Source organism: Oncorhynchus tshawytscha, linkage group LG11, assembly GCF_018296145.1.
Source record: "Oncorhynchus tshawytscha isolate Ot180627B linkage group LG11, Otsh_v2.0, whole genome shotgun sequence".
Classification (NCBI taxonomy): Eukaryota; Metazoa; Chordata; class Actinopteri; order Salmoniformes; family Salmonidae; genus Oncorhynchus; species Oncorhynchus tshawytscha.
Window position 1 is genome coordinate 2,208,779 of NC_056439.1, and position 22,961 is coordinate 2,231,739.

General features: G+C 44.7%; 2 protein-coding genes across 2 annotated transcripts; one reads left to right on the forward strand and one right to left on the reverse strand.

Moving 5' to 3' along the window:
• Positions 1-162: 162 nt before the first annotated feature.
• LOC112235797 (glutamyl-tRNA(Gln) amidotransferase, subunit B) lies at positions 163-18,670 on the reverse strand. The gene is given in 14 exon segments (XM_024404317.2): positions 163-1,257; positions 2,087-2,221; positions 2,840-2,918; positions 4,264-4,397; positions 4,756-4,900; positions 4,902-4,946; positions 5,847-5,891; positions 6,568-6,652; positions 10,818-10,931; positions 11,694-11,816; positions 12,408-12,606; positions 16,715-16,828; positions 17,017-17,170; positions 18,472-18,670. Coding segments are annotated over 14 exon segments (1,665 nt in total). The 5' UTR covers positions 18,639-18,670; the 3' UTR covers positions 163-1,131.
• Positions 18,671-18,787: 117 nt separating this feature from the next.
• On the forward strand, positions 18,788-19,935 carry dctpp1 (dCTP pyrophosphatase 1). Its single transcript, XM_024404318.2, has one exon. The coding sequence runs from the start codon at positions 18,917-18,919 to the stop codon at positions 19,463-19,465; it is 549 nt and encodes a 182-aa protein (XP_024260086.1). The 5' UTR covers positions 18,788-18,916; the 3' UTR covers positions 19,466-19,935.
• The last annotated feature ends 3,026 nt before the right edge of the window (positions 19,936-22,961 follow it).

Genomic DNA, 22,961 nt, shown 5'->3' on the forward strand with positions numbered 1-22,961 from the left:
GGCTACATTTTTGGACGATTAAAAAAACGCATTGTGATCAGATCGAAGTGTACACGGACAAGATCAGGATGAATGTTAACAGCAGGTATAAACAGGGCTTCTGACAGCCATTCATCCAGTGACCCAGCTTCTGTTCAAAAATAGGTCTTCTTCACAGGCACTGAAACAGCAGCCAGCCACAAACCCTGTTTTTTTTTTAAATCAAGAAGTCCAATTGTGTTATGTACAATACCTCTTATATAGGTCACTGCATACGGCATTCAATAGAAACAAAGGGGATGAATGGGAGGCAACTACCTACGTTACCAAACTGAAGTCGCATGCACACAGCCAACCAGTATTGAATTACCACGTAATTTGACAAAACCCAATATTCAAGCCATCTGAATGTAAAATAGATGCCTAACTCTAGAGAGCTAAAGGATAGAGAAAAGGCCAATATGTCTCAGTATTGCAGGTTACAGTATGTATCTCCTTCACTTGACAGCCACAAGGGGGTGCTCACTACTCATGACTACTTCCTCTCCTTTGACTGAACACTGACCTCTAAATCATTCCTAATCCGATCCATTTTAGAGGGAGTATCAGGAGATACATTGCATATAGTACTTCAGTCCTCTGTTGCTCTCCTGATTCATTTCAATGCTGCCAGAGGACCGTGATAAAAGCAGAAAGATGACTTCTGGGATGACTCCCAAACTGCCTGGTAATGGGCCATACCTTTATTAGCTATGTTCTGCCATTGGTGGGTTCAGAGTGTTCCAAACTGCTAAGGGATTCCAGAATGGCTCTGCTTAAAGTGTGATTATCATGGAGGATGTGTATGCTATTCCCTTGACCATTTTAGATGAAGTGTGTGTTCGGGAGGGGATAAGTGTGCATACTCCAAAGAGTATTAGAATATATTTATGTACACAAAGTAATAATACAACTGCAACAACTTAAAGGCGGGTACGGTGCCAGAAGACAACATGAGAGACAGTTGATTTAGCAACAATAATCCTCTTGACCAGAGGACATGATGACGCCATAAAGATGTCATGCTTGCTGCCTCTTGGACCAGTTTGATATTCCACCAAGCATATACAAGTTGAGGCAGTCAAGGTGGCCAAAGACAGTGTTAGTTAGTCCTCAGGATGTCTTCTGCTCCAGGATGGCCCGTACCAGGACTGGGTCAGCCCTGCCTTTAGTCTCCTTCTGGACCAGACCCATGAGCTTGTTCAGAACCTTCTTGTTCCCACTGCGGATGGCTTGGACCTGTAGGGGGAACAGTAGCAGCATAAATACTTATGTTTGCATTTAATTTATTGATCATCAACAGAACTCTATCAAGACTGGCTACTAGCAAAAAGTCGATGAGCCTGTACACTCCAAGCTCATCATTAAGCTCAGGGACCTGGGTCTGAACCCCGCCCTGTGCACCTGGGTCCTGGACTTCCTGATGGGCAGCCCCCCAGGTGGTGAAGGTAGGAAACACCTCCACTTCGCTGATCCTCAACACAGGGGCCCCACAAGGGTGCGTGCTCAGCCCCCTCCTGTACTCCCTGTTCACCCATGACTGTGTGGCCACACACACCTCCAACTCAATCATCAAGTTTGCAGACGACACAACAGTAGTAGGCTTGATTACCAACAATGACTAGACAGCCGCAGGTGAGGGCCCTGGAAGAGTGGTGCCAGAAAAATAACCTCTCTCTCTCTCCTAATGGCAACAAAATGAAGGAGCTAATCATGGACTTCTGGAGACACAAACTTAATGGAGAAGGTGAAAAGCTTCAAATACCTCGGCGTACACATCACTGATAATCTGAAATGGTCCACCCACACAGACTGTGGCGAAGAAGGTGCAACAGCGCCTCTTCAACCTCAGGAGGCTAAAGAAATGTGGCTTGGCCCCTAAGACCCTCACAAACTTTTACAAATGCACCATTGAGAGCATCCTGTCGGGCTGAATCACCACCTGGTACGGCAACTGCACCGCCCCTAACCGCAGGGCTCTTCAGAGGGTGGTGTGGTCTGCCCAACACATCACCAGGGGCAAACTACCTGCCCTCATTGTGGCAGCTCTTTTCCAGGGAGGCCTCACCTGGTCTGGGTGTGAGTCCACCACCTTCTGGCAAATCCTGTGGATCTCTGTGCTGTCGTTGACCATCCCCAGGTCCTGCTCCTTGACGATCTGCTGGGCTGTTTTACCTGGGGTCTTCCACAGCTCCTGGAACACCTGTATGGAGCAATGAAACACTCCGGTTAAACCCCAATTGAAAATTATATAATATACACAGAGGGTACAAAACATTAAGGACACCTTCCTAATATTGAGTTGCACCCCCCTTTGCCCTCAGAACAGCTACAAATCATCAGGGCATGGACACTACAAGGTGTTGAAAGCATTCCACAGGGATGCTGGCCCATGTTGACTCCAATGCTTCCCACAGTCGTGCCAAGTTGGCTGGATGTCTTTTGGGTGGTGGACCATTCTTGATACACATGGCAAACAGTTGAGTGTGAAAAACCCAGCAGCTTTGCACTTCTTGACACACTCAAACCGGTGCGCCTGTCACCTACTACCATACCCCGTTCAAAGGCACTTAAATCTATTGTCTTGCCCATTCACCCTCTGAAGGCTTAAAAATCTTTAACCTGTCTCCTCCCCTTCATCTACACTGATTGAAGTGGATTTAACAAGTGACATCAATAAGGGATCAAAGCGTTCACCTGGATTCACCTGGTCAGTCTATGTCATAGAAAGTGTTAATAATATTTTGTACACTCAGTGTAGTAACACATATGGACTTTGCATTAAATGTTTTGGATGTTATGCCATTTTGTTATCGCTCACCTGCTTGGCGATAGAAGAAGAGATTTGTCCATTCTCCTGGAGATTCAGTATCTGGGCTAGAGCTTGAGGAGAGATCGGACTGAGAGAGGGAGCAAGAGAGAGACATGAGACATATGTGAGAGAGTGAAGGAAGAGAGAGACAGATATGAGAGAGAGAGAAGGAAGAGAGAGACAGATATGAGAGAGAGAGAAGGAAGAGAGAGACAGATATGAGAGAGAGAGAGAAGGAAGAGAGAGACAGATAGAGAGAGAGAAGGAAGAGAGAGACAGATATGAGAGAGAGAGAAGGAAGAGAGAGACAGATATGAGAGAGAGAGAAGGAAGAGAGAGACAGATATGAGAGAGAGAGAGAAGGAAGAGAGAGACAGATATGAGAGAGAGACAGACAGAGAGAGAGAGAGAAGGAAGAGAGACACAGATATGAGAGAGAGAGAAGGAAGAGAGAGACAGATATGAGAGAGAGAGAAGGAAGAGAGAGACAGATATGAGAGAGAGAGAGAAGGAAGAGAGAGACAGATATGAGAGAGAGAGAGAAGGAAGAGAGAGAGAAGGAAGAGAGAGAGAGAGAGAGAAGAGAAGGAAGAGAGAGATGTCATTAGACCCAGTCTATCCTCTCCTGTGTGACGGTGTCTATCTATCCCGGAGTCACTGTGCTTATAATGAGAGGCTATTTGGCCCCGTCTCTCTCTGTGACAGCCCATTGCCACCTACAGGGCACATGATCATCAGTGCTGTCACGAATCCCCGAGTCAGACACACACTGAGCCAGAGACACACAGTCACATACACATACACAGACTGAGTTATGAACGGAAAAATGGCTAAACAAACAACAAACACGTGAATCCACACAGAGTAAACATCCACTCTCACTTTTTTCAAAACAACAAAAGGCACACAAACATCCACGAGTTCTCAGAGAAAGACATAAAACATCATACTTTACTCTGTTTGATCAGTCTTAGAACAGTCTGGAGTGTAGGATAAAAACAGTCATATAGAAAAACAACTCAAAACACTCAGCTTATTACCCAGATATATTCTCTATTCACATTCACTGTCTGCCACAGTAATAACGGAAGGAATCAACATGAAGATGGATAGGAAACATCGCAGGGAAAAAGCACATAAATGATGCTTCCAGTATGGAAATGATTTCAGGCCTCCGTCTAGCCAAGATGTTGGATCCTGAGATAGGATCTTCAACATGGGGTTTGAAGTCAATGCAAGACTGAAAAGAGGAGGAAGGGGAGGAGGGACACATGATAGGAGTTCGGGAGGAGTTCGGGAGGAGGGAGAAGAGGGCGAAACAAGATGAAGGATGTAGAGGAAGAATGGTAGGGATGAGGTAGAGAGGAGAAAGAGAATGACTGAGGCTAGAGTAGGACACAGAGGAAGAGGATGAGGACGACTGAGTGTCTCACCTCTGGCTGACACTCAGGTTCTGTTGATGGAGGAGGCCCTGCAGCTCGTTCATCACCCAGCCAATCACCTTTCTCGGCCCAGCCTTGGTCTCCCTGACGACGGCCTCAAAGTAGTCCATCAGCCCGTCCTCATTCTACAACAGCAGACCCAATGAAACACACTCAATAATACTGTATATACAACAATTTTACTGCGCTTTGCAGGACAGAGGCAGAAGTGCAGACAGGGTAACTGGCTGTGCAAGAATAGGTTATTTTGGGTAGTTATTAAATTGAGAGACAGTGGGGGAGAGAGTATAATGGAGAGATAAAGGAAGGGGGAGAGAGGGGGAGCAGAAACGAGTGCCAGAAAGTGGGAGGGAGAGAGACAGACAGGAAGACAGAAGATGAAAGCCAGAGAGATGGAGTGAGAAACCTACCTACCATCAATTATAATTAACTTGCTCAGTTGGACGTTAACAGACACACCTACATACTGTGGTAGTCACTCACCACCAGGGTGAAGCTATGTTCGGGGAGGATGCCGTAGGTCTCCACCAGCCTCTGCCTCCTGACGCTGGGCAGCTCCGGCAGCCTCTCCCTCACCTCCTCCAGAACCACCACCTGGCTGGGGGCAACACCAGGGGGCTGTAGAGCATGCCTCGTACACCATCAGAGGAGGCAGGTTGGGCTCCGGCATGAACCTGGGGGGGAGTGAGAAAGATGGAGAGAGAAGAAAAGAGAGCGAGGGAGAGAGAATAGGTGGGAGAGAGAAGAGATAGAAGAGGTAAGAGAGAGCGAGGGGAGAGAGAAGAGAGAGGAGAGAAGGGAGAAGAGAGGTGGGAGAGAGGAGAGGTGAGAGAGTGAGGGGAGAGAGAAAAGGTGGGAGAGAGAAGAGAGGAGAGAGTGAGGGGAGAGAGAAAAGGTGGGAGAGAGAGGAGAGGTGAGAGCGAGGGGAGAGAGAAAAGGTGGGAGAGAGGAGAGGTGGGAGAGAGGAGAGGTGAGAGAGAGGTGAGAACGAGGGGAGAGTGAAGAGAGGAGAGGTGGGAGAGAGGAGAGAGAGAGGAGAGGAGAGGTGGGAGAGCGAGGGGAGAGAGAAGAGAGATGGGAGAGGTGGGAGTGCATGTGTGACAGAGGGAGCACCCAGAGCGAGCACGGTTAAAGACAACAGAGGAGAGAGGGAGGAGAAAGAGAGGAGTGAGATAAGAGAAGATCGAGAGGGAGCTGTTATCAGCAGTAGAGAAAGATAAGAGGAGTGCTGGCTATCTCTGCAGGCCCCTTAGACGACACAGTGTCATACGGTCAGACAGAGGGCTGTCTCTACACACAAAACACACACACACATACACTTGTGTGACTGCGTCACACGCTTACTCTTCGTCACAATTCTTGCTAACTGATGTGTTAGGGCCACGGGGTGGCGCATGTTTATCGGTATGTTCATCTACTGGGCCCCTAGACACGATGACCTCTCTCCTCTCCATCCTGTCTCGCTCCCCCTCTTCTCTCCATGCAGGCCCTACAGCGGTGATCGTATCATACCACACACCATGCTGGAGGCTGTGCTGCTAGAACATACTGAAGTGAATATGAGTTGTACTCACCTGTAGTCCTGAAGGCCCTCCTTGTCTCTCATTGGAATGGTGTGACTGTAAAACAGAAGGACACATGTTATGGCTTTGAGGTACTGTATAACGATAGTGTTTCGCTCGTTACAACAGTTACTACGGCAGATTGCTCATGTTGAAGAGGCTGTAACTATGGGCGAGGGCCACAGGTGTGAGGTGAGGGGCATCAGGATATTAGCAGTGTGGTTAAGGTTAGGTTTAAAATCAGATTTGATGACTTTGTGGCTGTGCCAGCTATTAACTGCTCTGCAGAGCTGCCTCCAGTACAAGATTCATGACGAAAAACGCTAACTTGCGCATTAGAGGCAGGCCCCAGCTGTGTGAAGAGCAGCTCATTTCATGGGCTTGACATTGGCACACTGGTCCACAACACCAGACACTGACTGACTCCAAGTGGCCTCATTCATCATCCTTAGTTACTAAAAACGTTTTCAAATCAACCCCAGAAGAGAGAATGTCTTGAGATCAAAAATCAACACAGGAGATGGGAATACAGTGTTTAATTATGGGGGGGGGGGGATATCTGACCCAAATAATTATTAAAACTCTGAAGAGACGCATCCTGTGTACATTGTACCGTATCCCGTGAAACATCATATTCTTAGTCAATAGACATTTTTGACAAACACTCTCACTGTAACGTAATGGGACTTGTCGGCTTGACTTGGTTCGAGGGTTGGTTCTAGAAGCCTCTTACCCAGTCTTGCCATCAAACGACCGTGTCTCGTTCTGCACCGTGCCGCCGCTCTCCAGGACAAACATCTGTCTCTGGATCTCATAGTCTGTTGATGAAAATACACAAGCGCACACACACACACACACACACACACACACACACACACACACACGGCCTGATCAGAAGCAAGCATCCAGCCAACTGGCACGGTGTTAGATCCTCCCAACATCTGCCATGACACATGGCCCTGCCTGAAGTCTCCAAACTGTTGCTACAGTAGTTCTCTGTGACAAACGACTATCTGGAGTTTTGACTTTTAAAAACTCTTTATCACTTCTCTGCACTAAGCTAAAACGGAAGTCTACTCTTGGGATAAATAATGAAAGCGGCCAAGTCACTTCGTATCACACAAACTGTTAATGGCCTGCTGCTCCTGGTGAAGAATTTCAATGGCCCCTATGACTCTCCACTGTCTCCAGTAAGTTGGAGAGAAAAGAAAGATGGAAAACTCTGTAGAAGTGGAATTAGTGTTGATGGGAAATCTATTGTTCTGTATAAGGCCAATTTAGCCTAAGTTAGGCATGCAAACTGTGTGCTCAGTTGTTCACTGAAACAAATGGTCAATAAAGTTGTATTCTATATCTTCCTGAGTTTGTGTGGGTAGGAAAGGCCTCGTGCTTTCTAGTCAATGTTAACGATCCCTCTACACTAAACGTCTCTTTAGAAGCCTTTCCATCTTCAGTTCCTGTCAACAGAAAGCCTGTTTCTCTGATTCCTGTGGGCAGAGAGAGTGTCGACTGCCTTCAGGGATAAAACACCTCAGAAAGAACAAATCATGGAAAGACATATGAAGTTGAGACAAGAGGAAGTTTTGGCAGTTACTTCACTGACTTGTCTGAGTGAACATTTACTCAGAGGAACTCAGATAAGGCCGGTTGTGTGTGTGTGTGTGTGTGTTTGTGCCTCATGGTGTCTCTAATCTTTGACTCCCAGTTTGACTTGCAGTGCACGCATAATTACACAGCCCTCCGTCAGACGACTGTTTCAGAAAGTTGACAGCCCATGAAAAGGATTCCATGCTGTTCACTCTTTTTCTCTCTTTCTGTGTGTGTGTGTGTGTGTGTCTATATTTCCCTGAGTGTTCTTCCAACTAGCTCATTCCAGACCCACTGGGTCGTGACCGCTTCACTTCAGTACCTCCACTAAACCCCCACCAATGACAATGAGGATATACCCTTCACACACTATTGTGCCAACCTGAACCAACCTGTTCTGGCTCAGATATTGTCTATTCACATGGTCCTTTTCAGCACGGTTTCAGCAACTATGGTGAAGGCTTTAACCAGGCCAGCTCAGTACAGCTTGGTTTGGCTCGGCTCAGTTTGGCCAGAGACTCTCTATAATATAGTCTATATAATGGTGAGATGGTCTTGTCTCTGCCCTAACAATGGGAGTTGTCGCAAAGGCAGGCAGATACACGTGTGAACAATACTCAATAAACTCCAATATAAAATCATTTTCTCAAAGTTGCTGAGATGCCACGTGCATCCACTTACTTTTATTTTATTATATATATATATATATATATATATATACAGTGCCTTGCGAAAGTATTCGGCCCCCTTGAACTTTGCGACCTTTTGCCACATTTCAGGCTTCAAACAAAGATATAAAACTGTATTTTTTTGTGAAGAATCAACAACAAGTGGGACACAATCATGAAGTGGAACGACATTTATTGGATATTTCAAACTCTTTTAACAAATCATAAACTGAGAAATTGGGCGTGCAAAATTATTCAGCCCCTTTACTTTCAGTGCAGCAAACTCTCTCCAGAAGTTGAGTGAGGATCTCTGAATGATCCAATGTTGACCTAAATGACTAATGATGATAAATACAATCCACCTGTGTGTAATCAAGTCTCCGTATAAATGCACCTGCACTGTGATAGTCTCAGAGGTCCGTTAAAAGCGCAGAGAGCATCATGAAGAACAAGGAACACACCAGGCAGGTCTGAGATACTGTTGTGAAGAAGTTTAAAGCCGGATTTGGATACAAAAAGATTTCCCAAAGCTTTAAACATCCCAAGGAGCACTGTGCAAGCGATAATATTCAAATGGAAGGAGTATCAGACCACTGCAAATCTACCAAGACCTGGCCGTCCCTCTAAACTTTCAGCTCATACAAGGAGAAGACTGATCAGAGATGCAGCCAAGAGGCCCATGATCACTCTGGATGAACTGCAGAGATCTACAGCTGAGGTGGGAGACTCTGTCCATAGGACAACAATCAGTCGTATATTGCACAAATCTGGCCTTTATGGAAGAGTGGCAAGAAGAAAGCCATTTCTTAAAGATATCCATAAAAAGTGTCGTTTAAAGTTTGCCACAAGCCACCTGGGAGACACACCAAACATGTGGAAGAAGGTGCTCTGGTCAGATGAAACCAAAATTGAACTTTTTGGCAACAATGCAAAACGTTATGTTTGGCGTAAAAGCAACACAGCCCATCACCCTGAACACACCATCCCCACTGTCAAACATGGTGGTGGCAGCATCATGGTTTGGGCCTGCTTTTCTTCAGCAGGGACAGGGAAGATGGTTAAAATTAATGGGAAGATGGATGGAGCCAAATACAGGACCATTCTGGAAGAAGTCTGCAAAAGACCTGAGACTGGGACGGAGATTTGTCTTCCAACAAGACAATGATCCAAAACATAAAGCAAAATCTACAATGGAATGGTTCAAAAATAAACATATCCAGGTGTTAGAATGGCCAAGTCAAAGTCCAGACCTGAATCCAATCGAGAATCTGTGGAAAGAACTGAAAACTGCTGTTCACAAATGCTCTCCATCCAACCTCACTGAGCTCGAGCTGTTTTGCAAGGAGGAATGGGAAAAAATGTCAGTCTCTCAATGTGCAAAACTGATAGAGACATACCCCAAGCGACTTACAGCTGTAATCGCAGCAAAAGGTGCCGCTACAAAGTATTAACTTAAGGGGGCTGAATAATTTTGCACGCCCAATTTTTCAGTTTTTGATTTGTTAAAAAAGTTTGAAATATTCAATAAATGTCGTTCCACTTCATGATTGTGTCCCACTTGTTGTTGATTCTTCACAAAAAATACAGTTTTATATCTTTATGTTTGAAGCCTGAAATGTGGCAAAAGGTCGCAAAGTTCAAGGGAGCCGAATACTTTCGCAAGGCACTGTATATATGTGTGGAAAACCCCTTCAAATTAGTGGACACCAGTTGCTGACAGGTGTATAAAATTGAGCACAAAATCAAGCAAGCATTAGCAGTAGGATAACCTTACTGAAGAGCTCAGTGACTTTCAACGTGGCACTGTCATAGGATGCCAACTTTCCAACAATGCTAAGCATCGGCTGGAGTGGTGTAAAAAAGTGGAAACGCATTCTCTGGACAGACGAACCTGGGTTTGGCGGATGCCAGGAGAACGCAACCTGCCCCAATGCATAGTGCCAACTGTCAAGTTTGTTGGAAGAGGAATAATGGTCTGGGGCTGTTTTTCATGGTTCGGGCTCGGCCCCTCGGTTCCAGTGAAGGGAAATCTTAACACTTCGAGTTCTAGACGATTCTGTGCTTCCACTTTGTGGCAACAGTTTGGGGAAGGCCCATTCCTGTTTCAGCATGACAATGCCCCCGTGCACAAAGCGAGGTCCATACAGAAATAGTTTGTCGAGATCGGTGTGGAAGAACTTGAATGGCCTGCACAGAGCCCTGACCTCAACCTTATCGAACACCTTTGGTATGAATTGGAACGCCGACTGTGAGCCAGGCCTAATCGCCCAACATCAGTGCCGACCTCACAAATGCTGTTGTGGCTGAATGGAAGCAAGTCCCCGCAGCAATGTTCTAACATCTAGTGGAAAGCCTTCCCAGAAGACTGGAGGCTGTTATAGCAGCAAAAGGGGGGACCAACTCCATATTAATGCCCATGATTTTGGAATGAGATGTTCGATGAGCAGGTGTCCACATGCTTTTGGTCATGTAGTGTATATCAGTACATTCGTAACAACCTAAACATTATGCAACTTCTATTAGGTCAAATAAGCCTCACTTAGAAAATTAGCTATCACATTTTTTTTCTTACCAGATCCGACACACTCTCATAGACCTCCATACAAAAACAATCCCCACTTGGTGTACTTATCGCCGCATTCTCGCGTGGACAGATTGACGCGAGTGGAGCTTCTTGCTTCGCCTCTGGTTTGGCTCAGTATTGTGAAAAGCCCTCTGCAGCACTCACCTATGGCCCTGGCCAGGTTGCGGGCACTGTTGATGTTCTTAACCTCAGTCCTGATGCCCCAAGGATCCCCAGGTCTGTGGACGGACACGTTGGCATCCACTCTCAGCTGGCCCTCTATAGGAAGAGAGAAGGTATGAGACAGCTGGCCCTCTATAGGAAGAGAGAAGGTATGAGACAGCTGGCCCTCTATAGGAAGAGAGAAGGTATGAGACAGCTGGCACTCTATAGGAAGAGAGAAGGTATGAGACAGCTGGCCCTCTATAGGAAGAGAGAAGGTATGAGACAGCTGGCACTCTATAGGAAGAGAGAAGGTATGAGACAGCTGGCCCTCTATAGGAAGAGAGACGGATAGGTAGCCTAGTGGTTAGAGCGTTGGGCTAGTAACCGAATGGCTGCAAGTTCAAATCCCTGAGCTGACAAGGTACCAATCTGTCGTTCTGCCCCTGAACAAGGCAGTTAACCCACTGCCTTCTATAGGAAAAGAGAAGGTATGAGACAGCTGGCCCTCTATACCAAGAGAGAAGTAATGAGACAGCTGTCCCTCTATAGCAAGAGAGAAGGTATGAGACAGCTGTCAATATAGAGGCTCTCTTGATGTTTACTTGTTGCCAAAGAAAAATAAACTGTTAGTTTTATTGTAATTAAAATATCATATTTATTATGATAGGTTACTAATATAATATATATATAAAATTATTAACCTATTTTACCTAATGTTCTAATAATTTTTTAGAGCCCCTGTCAGTCACATGCCCTTACAATCATCCTAACCCCCCCCCCAATATGGTGCCCCTGTGTTCAATGCAGGCCTCCCCACCAGCCATGGTTCCCTGGTGTGTCAGTTAGTGTGTGTGTGTAAAATGCAGGCCTTCCCACCAGCCATGTTTCCTTGGCAGGTCCCTAGAGCCTGCAGTATGAGCTGCATCTCTCTGACGGCTGCTGCTGCCTCCTCTCCACAACTCATGTCTGGCTCCATCACCAGCTCCATCAGACCCACACCTGGAGGGAGAGAGAGATGTTACATACACTCCCCATATGCCTACATAGAACAGGGACTGGCTAGCCAAATCCTATCTAGATCTGTATATACTAGTTGGAGCTCTGTGGTAGACTCCTCTTGGAGTCTATGAGTGTTTGAACTCTATGGTACCTGCTCTGTTGTGGTACACCGATGGGAAGCTAAACTCCACCTACCTGCTCTGTTGAGGTACACCGATGGGAAGCTAAACTCCACCTACCTGCTCTGTTGAGGTACACCGATGGGAAGCTAAACTCCACCTACCTGCTCTGTTGAGGTACACCGATGGGAAGCTAAACTCCACCTACCTGCTCTGTTGAGGTACACCGATGGGAAGCTAAACTCCACCTACCTGCTCTGTTGAGGTACACCGATGGGAAGCTAAACTCCACCTACCTGCTCTGTTGAGGTACACCGATGGGAAGCTAAACTCCACCTACCTGCTCTGTTGAGGTACACCGATGGAAAGCTAAACTCCACCTACCTGCACTGTTGAGGTACACCGATGGGAAGCTAAACTCCACCTACCTGCTCTGTTGAGGTACACCGATGGGAAGCTAAACTCCACCTACCTGCTCTGTTGAGGTCTATAAGGGTCTGGTTCCTGTAGTCATCGTGGAGGCTCTTGCCACTGTCCTGCTCTAACTGGATCTGTTTGATCCTGACACTCTTGGTGACCACCTCGTTCCTCTTACGGCCCCCCAGGTGACTGTAGGTCAGGGTGCCGTCCACCGCGATGGGCAGCCTCTGTTGGGTGATCTGGTAGCCCGCCTGGATGGAGGAAACACATGAAACTAGAAAAGGTCAATTTTGTGTGCTTGCTTCAGCTGTCTAAATGGGTCTCATTTATCAGATCTGTAATAGCCTAGTCTCATATGCTGTATAAACTTGACATTTGGCATGACAACGATTATAGGTATTACCTATAGAGGACTCCTCGCAAACAGATCTGGGACCAGGCTTAGGTATTTAATTACAGCCACTATATAATACAATTAAGTCATTTATATTATAGACACGATAGGAAAACATGGGGTTAATACCGAAATAAACTTGGCCTGCATAATCAACGATTTACCATTACAATTAACTTGGAAATAACTTTAAATATTTCAAGGGGTCAAGAGTGTTAAGAACAAAATAGCAATCCATGCATTAAACATAAGCTAACATCCAGCCATTAGTTAGTTACTTAGGGGAGGGATAATACGTCCCTAAAACTGGTTACTCCAACTCATGATTATGCGGTTGGAATATTATTGTTGTTTCGTTGAGAGGGGTTCAAAGTCACAAAAGCGAACTGAATGAATATTTTATCTGTTCTGTTATTCTGAAGAGCCACTGTGCTGGCTGCCGCTATTCCACAAGTGAGTACGGTAGCACTATGTCCCGTTGCCACGGCAACCGCCGCCAGAAAAGACTAAACATTCATCATACTTATTGGCATGCCGACGAAGAAGAAGAAAGGGAAGGAATAAATATGAGCAAAGAAAAAGGAGAGAAAAAAAGTGAATTAGCCATAACCATCTGTGTGTTGTACTGTACCTGATCAACAAATCAATCACTGGCAACAAACACAAGCATAATGGACCACGGGAGACATTCCATTTTGTCTCAGCGATGTACTATAAATACAGGATTATAGCATTAAAAGATGCTGATTTCTCCCTTTCTAGAATAATCAATTCTCTCAGAGCTCTGTCAGTGTCAATGCAAATGTTATTCATTAGCGCAAGTGCCTCCTAGTTAGCATACTGTATGCATTGCTGTTCACACACTGGCTACGTTAGTTAGCTTAGCACCCACCAAAATGGTGGATCATTTGCAATCCCGGCATAATCAGTGAAGACGTGTTGGTGCTTTGTATAATGAAGGGCAGCTGAAGTTGGATGCAGACCAGTGGTGGTATAAAACTGCTACTGGAAGCCTCTGGGTCCTTCTAGTCACACCCCAGCCCCAAAGCCTAATGAGCAGTCTGGTATTAAAGCACTCAGTCGGTTCAGGAAAGTAAATCCCAACCTGAGAGCTCTCTCTCCAAATAGACTCCTATTTGTCATTTTCAGATTCAGTTCACTGAACCTAAGCTGCCTTCAACGGATTCATGATTCGATGCACCAAACTATTCCCCTCTACAACCCTTGATTCAACTAGCCCTACCTATTGTACATCCACGTCTCCACAAACAGATCCATTTGAGTCATTAAATAGTCGTCAGGGATAACGTCTGCACAGAAAACACCCCAGAAAAGTAGAATTATGCATATCCGCTAGTAGCTTAGTGTGAAGCTGCTGGTGCATGTTATTAAGAAGAGGCTAGCTGTTATAACAGAACACCTGCCTGCCACTTCAATTCATTCCTGCTGCTGGTCAGGCAAGCGCATCATAAATCATGTAATGAGCAGCAGTGCGTTCGTTGTGTGAAATTAAATCATGGATTCATGGAACACATCAATAATGCACAACTCCATATATGTGTTCTTAATAAATGCATGTTTTTTTAATGTCCTCGTTCTCTCTACTTCAATAGGCTGCTAGTAAAATAATTGATAATAGAGAATGTGCTGCTTAATGCTTCACTCATCATGGCTATTATTTTCTCTCTCTACATATCATGAAGAGAGCATGAACATCCCTCCCAACTGAATTTAACACATTAGCATGATTCATTATGCAACACAGGCCTTTTTACTCTCCATCCCTGTTCCCAGTCTATTTCCCGGGCCTGGTAAAACACAAGTGTTGTCTACAGGGTAAGCAAAAAACATATTTATAAGCATTGGTACCACTTGTGGGCACGGTGAACATTTAAATATTAACTGGCACTATCGTTTCAACAGCGCATGTTTTAACATAACCCAAAGAGAGAGGTGATGCAACACTCAGTAAGCGGACCGGAAATCTACAACGGGGAAACAAGATGAGGTGGGATTTGGGAATAATCCTTCGGCTTCCTGCTGGGATTTCACCCCTGGGATACATGTCAGAGCTTTTGAAATCAATAATCTACCTCTGCTGTGGGGAGGGATTATGCAGCTGTAGCCTCACGATAACAGTATTACCAATGAATCTGACTGCTGGGTTCGAAAGACAACTCAATCTTCTAACAATCTAGGCTTGGCAGGTCTTGTGTTGACCATATGCTTTCATTCAAAAGAACTAGAATGACTTAGGCCATCGTGTCATCTAGTTCATTTCTTAATTGACAGGATATTGACATACCATAACATTAAGACAACTGCAACGACAACCCGACGATCCACAATCCATTCCCTGACCACACAAAATAAACCTCACGAGCTACTCTATTGGTCATTAGACATGACCTTGACCTTAGGACAAAGTTAGGGAAGCTTTTTAAAGTCTTCACTCATCGAATACAGGAAAGGTATGGATTGCACTGGAACAGACAAATCTCTTAGCTGTCTTGTCATTTTCTTGAGAATGGAAAGTCCCATTATGGTATAATACCGCTAAGGCACTTAAATGATTCAAATTCATCCTTTTCTCAGTCCACAATTTCTCATCATCAGCTCGTCAAGAGTAATGTCAGGGTCATTTCTTTCGACATAGGTCACATTAAGCACATTAAGCATAGGTCACATTATGCCCGTCTCTCCAAAGTAAAATGAAACTTTTTGGGAGGCTTTGTTGGGCAATTGCTATTGAATCTCTTCGACTCTTCCAATGACAGGTCTTGATGTCAAGGTCATGAAATGTCAGTCATAACGACACTAAAATTACCCAGGAGCGCCTGGCAGCAAGGTGAGGGTGAATATCACTTGGCCACGACTTGACTTCTAACAGATGCAGGAACAGAAGCTGTCATTTGGCAAGATATCAGTGGCAATAAGCTTTTCTGCCGGTTTAGCAAGACTTGTCACTATTAAATGATAGCCTAGCTCAGGGACAGGGAGGAAGTAAAACAGGGAGGAAGTAAAATGGGAACGTTACTTTGGGGAGAGATGGATGCTTTACCCGATGAGAGCTACTTACGATGGGGCAAAAAAGTATTTAGTCAGCCACCAATTGTGCAAGTTCTCCCACTTAAAAAGATGAGAGAGGCCTATAATTTTCATCATTGGTACACTTCAACTATGACAGACAAAATGAGAAAATAAATCCTGAAAATCACATTGTAGGATTTTTTATGAATTTATTTGCAAATTATGGTGGAAAATAAGTATTTGGTCACCTACAAACAAGCAAGATTTCTGGCTCTCACAGACCTGTAACTTCTTCTTTAAGAGGCAATGAAGGAGTGGCTTCGTAAGAAGCATTTCAAGGTCCTGGAGTGGCCTAGCCAGTCTCCAGATCTCAACCCTATAGAAAATCTTTGGAGGGAGTTGAAAGTCCGTGTTGCCCAGTAACAGCCCCAAAACATCACTGCTCTAGAGGAGATCTACATGGAGGAATGGGCCAAAATACTAGCAACAGTGTGTGAAAACCTTGTGAAAACGTTTGACCTCTGTCATTGCCAACAAAGGGTATATAACAAAGTATTGAGATAAACTTTTGTTATTGACCAAATACTTATTTTCCACCATAATTTGCAAATAAATTAATAAAAAATCCTACAATGTGATTTTCTGGATTTCTTTTTCTCATTTTGTCTGTCATAGTTGAAGTGTACCTATGATGAAAATTACAGGCCTCTCTCATCTTTTTAAGTGGAGAACTTGCACAATTGGTGGCTGACTAAATACTTTTTTGCCCCACTGTATTAATGGGGGAGTAAGTTGTCTCCTCTGTGATTTAGGCCGGGTTACTGTATTCAATAACTTTGTAAAAACTGCTGATGTAGCCTAAAAAGGGCTTTAGAAATAAATGTGATTGACGATTGCTTGTGATTGAAGGATAGATGGGGTCCGGGTTGACTTACAGGAAGGTCAGCGTAGAAGTAGTGCTTCCTGTCAAAGAGAGACTTCCTGTTGATGGTACAGTTAAGGGCCAAACCTGTCATCACTGCAGCCTCCACACATCGTCTGTTCAGCACCTGAGGAGGAAGAGGAAAGGAACGCAGGCCTACTTGGTCAAATGACTATGTACACCGACATATTGTAAGCTAGGTTACATAGACCAGATTATGTTATGATGGACAACAACTGTATGATTACGCAACTAATTGACAAACAGCCTTTATTGACATGAGGCATGTTTATCATCAGATGCACGATAACTTACAGGTAGAGTTCCAGGTAAGGAGGCATCAAAGAAGGACACCAGGGAGTTAGGTGGAGCCTGGAACCCGACCTGGGAGCCAGAAAACAGCTTGGTGTTGGAGTGGATCTGAGCATGGATCTCCAGACCCACCACACCTACCAGCTCCTGGGGAGCACTAGAAGCACAGTCAGAGAAATTAACACTTAGAAATGGGAGGCCACCATATCAACTCCACAATTTCATTTTCTGAACTGACTAATAGACTGGACTTATGAACAGCTAACTGCCAGGGTTGTCTGTTATAGGAGTTTAGATGTGGGTCATTAATTGCAGTGCAGCATTTTAGACAGTTCTGTTGGTGGACTTTTTGCCGCGTTCAAAACAGGGAACTCGGAAATCTCCGACTTCAGTGCGGTCAAAACAACTGGGAACTGGGGAAAAACAAGCTCCGATTGGGTAGAAAATCGATATGAACAGTCATCCAACTCTGAACTACTTCACTGGTCACCCCCAAAGCCAATTCCTCGTTCGGCCGCCTGTCCTTCCAGTTCTCTTCTGCCAATGACTGGAACGAACTGCAAAAATCACAGAAGCTGGAGACTCATATCTCCCTCACTAGCTTTAAGCACCAGCTGTCAGAGCAGCTCACAGTTCACTGCACCTGTACATAGCTCATCTGTAAATAGCCCATCCAACTACTTCATCCCCATACTGTTATTTATTTTTGCTCCTTTGCACCACAGTATCTCTACTTGCACTCATCTTCTGCACATCGATCACTTCAGTGTTTAATTGCTAAATTGTAATTATTTCGCCACTATGGCCTATTTATTGCCTTACCTCCCTTGTCCTACCTCATTTGCACACATTGTATATAGACTTTTTCTTTTGTATTATTGACTGTATGTTTGTTTATTCCATGTGTAACTCTGTGTTGTTGTTTGTGTCACACTGCTTTGCTTTATCTTGGCCAGGTCGCAGTTGTAATTGAGAACTTGTTCTCAACTAGCCTACCTGGTTAAATAAAGGTTCAATTAAAACAATTAAAAACTCGGGCCTCTTTCTAGAGCTCCGACTTTCCGACCCAAATATCACTGACGTCATGAGTTCCCAGTTGTTTTGAATGCGGCATATCAGAAAAACTTTAGCGACATCATCATACCTAATTAAAGTCATTCAGAATCCCTGTCAAGACAACCTGTGAGGATGTTCTGTTCTGAAGGCAGAGAGGGGTAAGAAGGACAATATTTACATATTTATAAAGGAAGCTATCATGCAGACGACTAGCTATAAATAACCCGCACGGAGGTTTTTGAACTAACAGCAATGTTTGCAACGTCTAAATACGGAAGGGAATGTGGTTATGAATGATGTGCGACTGTCGTCCTCGCTAACTAGCACAGGCGCGCACACGATACACAAACAGTGCACATCAGTGCGAGCTAGCTAACGTTAGCATTCACTCCGTGGACCTACCTTTTCCGTTTTGTTTGGGCTTGACTCTGGCATCGGGAGACAGACATACATATTCTCCTTATCACACACCAACTGTGCCTTTGGTAAGTAATCGTTGGATAAAATATTGCAACTTGTTTATTCATATTACATAGCAGTGTAGTCATTCCTGCAGAGGAGCCTGCCATGTTTAGCCTTTCTATTTAGAGTATTATGGTAGTTGTAGTCATAGTAAACTTAGTTTCACACAAAATCCGAGGGCATGTGCCTTTAAGAAAACTCAATACCCCACAATGCAACACATTTAGTGCAACCCATATTTCGAATTTCCGGCGATTTATGTTACATTTTCCGGGTACAAGAGGAGTGTTTTTGTGGCGGGAGTTTTCCCCATATTTTTGTCAAGGTTGGTTGTTTACAGCGAAGTAAGTGTTGATCCGTGCAATAGTTGGGTGTAAAATTGGCAATGGCAATGAACGGCGATGGAGTGCATGGACTGAACGGAGAAACGGTGGCCCCATCTGAAGCGAAACACACCAATGGTCCTCCTAGCAAGTCAAAAATAGCTTGTGAAAACGGCGAGGCAGACATCCACGCTGCCAAGCAAAATGGAACTAAGAGAAGAACCCCATCTGATACGTTCTCCTTCACTGCCGAACCTACCATCGAAGACATACGACGGATGCAAGCGGAATTTACTGACGAGCGAGACTGGAACCAGTTCCACCAACCCCGCAACCTCCTGCTAGCTATGGTCGGAGAAGTGGGCGAGGTATCCGAGCTGTTCCAGTGGCGTGGCGAGGTGACCGAAGGACTTCCCGGTTGGACCGACTCCGAGCGCGAGCACCTGGCTCATGAACTCAGCGACGTCCTCATCTACCTAGTTGAGCTGGCCGAGAAATGTCATATCGATTTACCCCAAGCAGTGCTGTGCAAAATGGCCCTAAATAGGCTGAAGTACCCTGCCAGCAAGGTGCATGGCTCGTCTAAGAAGTACACTGAATACAAGGACTGAGCGATTGCATGCTGTCATGGCCAATTGGCGTAATGAATACACCCCTGCATTTACAAAGTAGACAATAACTGAAAAATACTGTTCAACTTCAGTTAATGGCAATGGAGAATGTTTCTACCTTTTTTATTTAGGGCACTACTGTATCTCAATAGTTGGTCAAACTGCCCTTAGCTGCTTTTAGTTTTATCAAGTGCGTTTTAAATCCAGTGTTTTTCTTTAACTATATGGGTGTTCATCTTTTGACTTCCCTCTGATGCTTTTGTCGTTTTAGCTGTTCCCCAAAGTCAAATGTACAGGCCCATGTAAGAGGTCTGTTTTATTTTTCATAGTATGAGTAACTACATTTAAATCTCTTAAATCCATATTGTTGTCAATGATCGATGGAAGCTATGTTCTTTTGTTGCTTTAAATTCAATACATGTGTGCGACTGATAATCGTCCGCCCAAAAGTAAAAGTGCCTTCAACTATACTTGCTGTCCTGCAGATGCTATGTAATTTATGTATATTGACTCTGTAATGGATTTATTTAATCACCATTGCCTTATTTACTTCCCTGGGAAATTAGCTACAATGGGAGATGGGGAAATTAACACACGCACACAACGCTACTATGGGAGATGAGGGAAATTAGTGAGTTACTTTTGTAGTGGTTCATTTTGATAAGCAGTCTGTTTAACAGTAGTGTTTCATGGCCCCAGGCCTATGGTTAGCGATCCAATATGTAGGCTAGCCAATGTATATTTGGACACATCCGATGGTTTAATGAGCTACAAGTATACTGAAAAATATAAGTGCAACAATTTCAAAGATGTTACTGAGTTGTAATTCATATGAGGATATTAGTTGATTGAAATAAATTCATTAGGCTCTAATCTATGGATTTCACATGACTGGGAATACAGATATGCATCTATTGGTCACAGATATTTAAAAAAAAAAAAAAAAAAGAGGGTAGGGGCGTGGGATCAGTATCTGGCGTAACAACCATTTGCCTCAAAGTGCAACACATCTCCTTCACATAGAGTTGATTAGGTTGTTGATTGTGGCTGTGGAATGTTGTCCCACTCCACTTCAATGGATTTGCGAAGTTGCTGGATACTGTTGTACATGTCTATCCAGAGCATCCAAAACATGCTCGGTGGGTGAGCATGCAGGCCATGGAAGAACTGGGATGTTTTCAGCTTCCAGGAATTGTGTACAGGTCCTTGAGATATGGGGCTGTGCATTATGATGAAACATGAGGTGATGGCGGCAGATGAATGGCACGACAATGGGCCTCAGGATCTTGTCACGGTATCTGTGCATTCACATTTCCATAGATAAAATACAATTGTGTTCATTGTAGCTTATGCCTGCACATTCCATAATCACACCGCCACCATGGGGCGCTCTGTTCACAATGACATCAGCACACCGCTTGCCCACACAACACCATATACGTGGTCGCCGGTTGGACATACTGCCAAATTCTCTAAAATGACTTGAGGCGGCTTATGTTAGAGAAATTAACATTTAATTATCTAGCAACAACTTTGGTGGACATTCCTGCAGTCAGCATGCCAATTACACACTCCCTCAAAACTTGAGATACACCTGCTCATCGAACATCTCATTCCAAAACCATGGGCATTAATATGGAGTTGGTCCCACCCTTGCTGCGATAACAGCCTCCACTCTTTTGGGAAGGCTTTCCACTAGATGTTGAAACATTGCTGCGGGGACTTGCTTAAATTCAGCCACAAGAGCATTAGTGAGGTCGTGCACTGATGTTGGGCCTGGCTCGCAGTCGGCGTTCCAATTCATACCAAAGGTGTTCGATTAGGTTGAGGTCAGGGCTCTGTGCAGGCCATTCAAGTTCTTCCACACCGATCTCGACAAACCATTTCTGTATGGACCTCACTTTGTGCACAGGGGCATTTTCATGCTGAAACAAAGGGCCTTCTCCAAACTGTTGCACAAAGTTGGAAGCACAGAATCGTCAAGAATGTCATTGAATGCTGTAGCGTTAAGATTTCCCTTCACTGGAACTAAGGGGCTTATCCCGAACCTTGGGAAACAGCCCCAGACCATTATTCCTACTCCATGTTACAGTTGGCACTATGCATTGGGGCAGGTAACATTCTCCTGGCATCCGGCGAACCCAGATTCACCTGTCAGACTGCCAGATGGTTAAGCATGATTCATCACTCCAGAGAACGCGTTTCCACTTCTCCAGAAAAACTAAATGCATGCTCTTCAACCGATCGCTACCTGCACCTACCCGCCTGTCCAACATCACTACTCTGGACGGCTCTGACTTAGAATACGTGGACAACTACAAATACTTAGGTGTCTGGTTAGACTGTAAACTCTCCTTCCAGACCCATATCAAACATCTCCAATCCAAAGTTAAATCTAGAATTGGCTTCCTATTTCGCAACAAAGCATCCTTCACTCATGCTGCCAAACATACCCTTGTAAAACTGACCATCCTACCAATCCTCGACTTTGGCGATGTCATTTACAAAATAGCCTCCAATACCCTACTCAACAAATTGGATGCAGTCTATCACAGTGCAATCCATTTTGTCACCAAAGCCCCATATACTACCCACCATTGCGACCTGTACGCTCTCGTTGGCTGGCCCTCGCTTCATACTCGTCGCCAAACCCACTGGCTCCATGTCATCTACAAGACCCTGCTAGGTAAAGTTCCCCCTTATCTCAGCTCGCTGGTCACCATAGCATCTCCCACCTGTAGCACACGCTCCAGCAGGTATATCTCTCTAGTCACCCCCAAAACCAATTCTTTCTTTGGCCGCCTCTCCTTCCAGTTCTCTGCTGCCAATGACTGGAACGAACTACAAAAATCTCTGAAACTGGAAACACTTATCTCCCTCACTAGCTTTAAGCACCAACTGTCAGAGCATCTCACAGATTACTGCACCTGTACATAGCCCACCTATAATTTAGCCCAAACAACTACCTCTTTCCCAACTGTATTTAATTTTTATTTATTTATTTATTTTGCTCCTTTGCACCCCATTATTTTTATTTCTACTTTGCACATTCTTCCATTGCAAAACTACCATTCCAGTGTTTTACTTGCTATATTGTATTTACTTTGCCACCATGGCCTTTTTTGCCTTTACCTCCCTTCTCACCTCATTTGCTCACATTGTATATAGACTTGTTTATACTGTATTATTGACTGTATGTTTGTTTTACTCCATGTGTAACTCTGTGTCGTATCTGTCGAACTGCTTTGCTTTATCTTGGCCAGGTCGCAATTGTAAATGAGAACTTGTTCTCAACTTGCCTACCTGGTTAAATAAAGGTAAAATAAAAAAAGAGTCCAATGGCGGCGAGCTTACGCCACTCCACCCGATGCTTGCCATTGCGCATGGTGATCTTAGGCTTGTGTGCGGCTGCTCAGCCATGGAAACCCATTTCATGAAGCTCCCAACGAACAGTTATTGTGCTGACATTGCTTCTAGAGGCAGTTTGGAACTCGGT

Bases quoted from the DNA above. Each gene is read 5' to 3' on its own strand.
- dctpp1 (XM_024404318.2), top strand. From the start codon at position 18,917: ATGGCAATGAACGGCGATGGAGTGCATGGACTGAACGGAGAAACGGTG.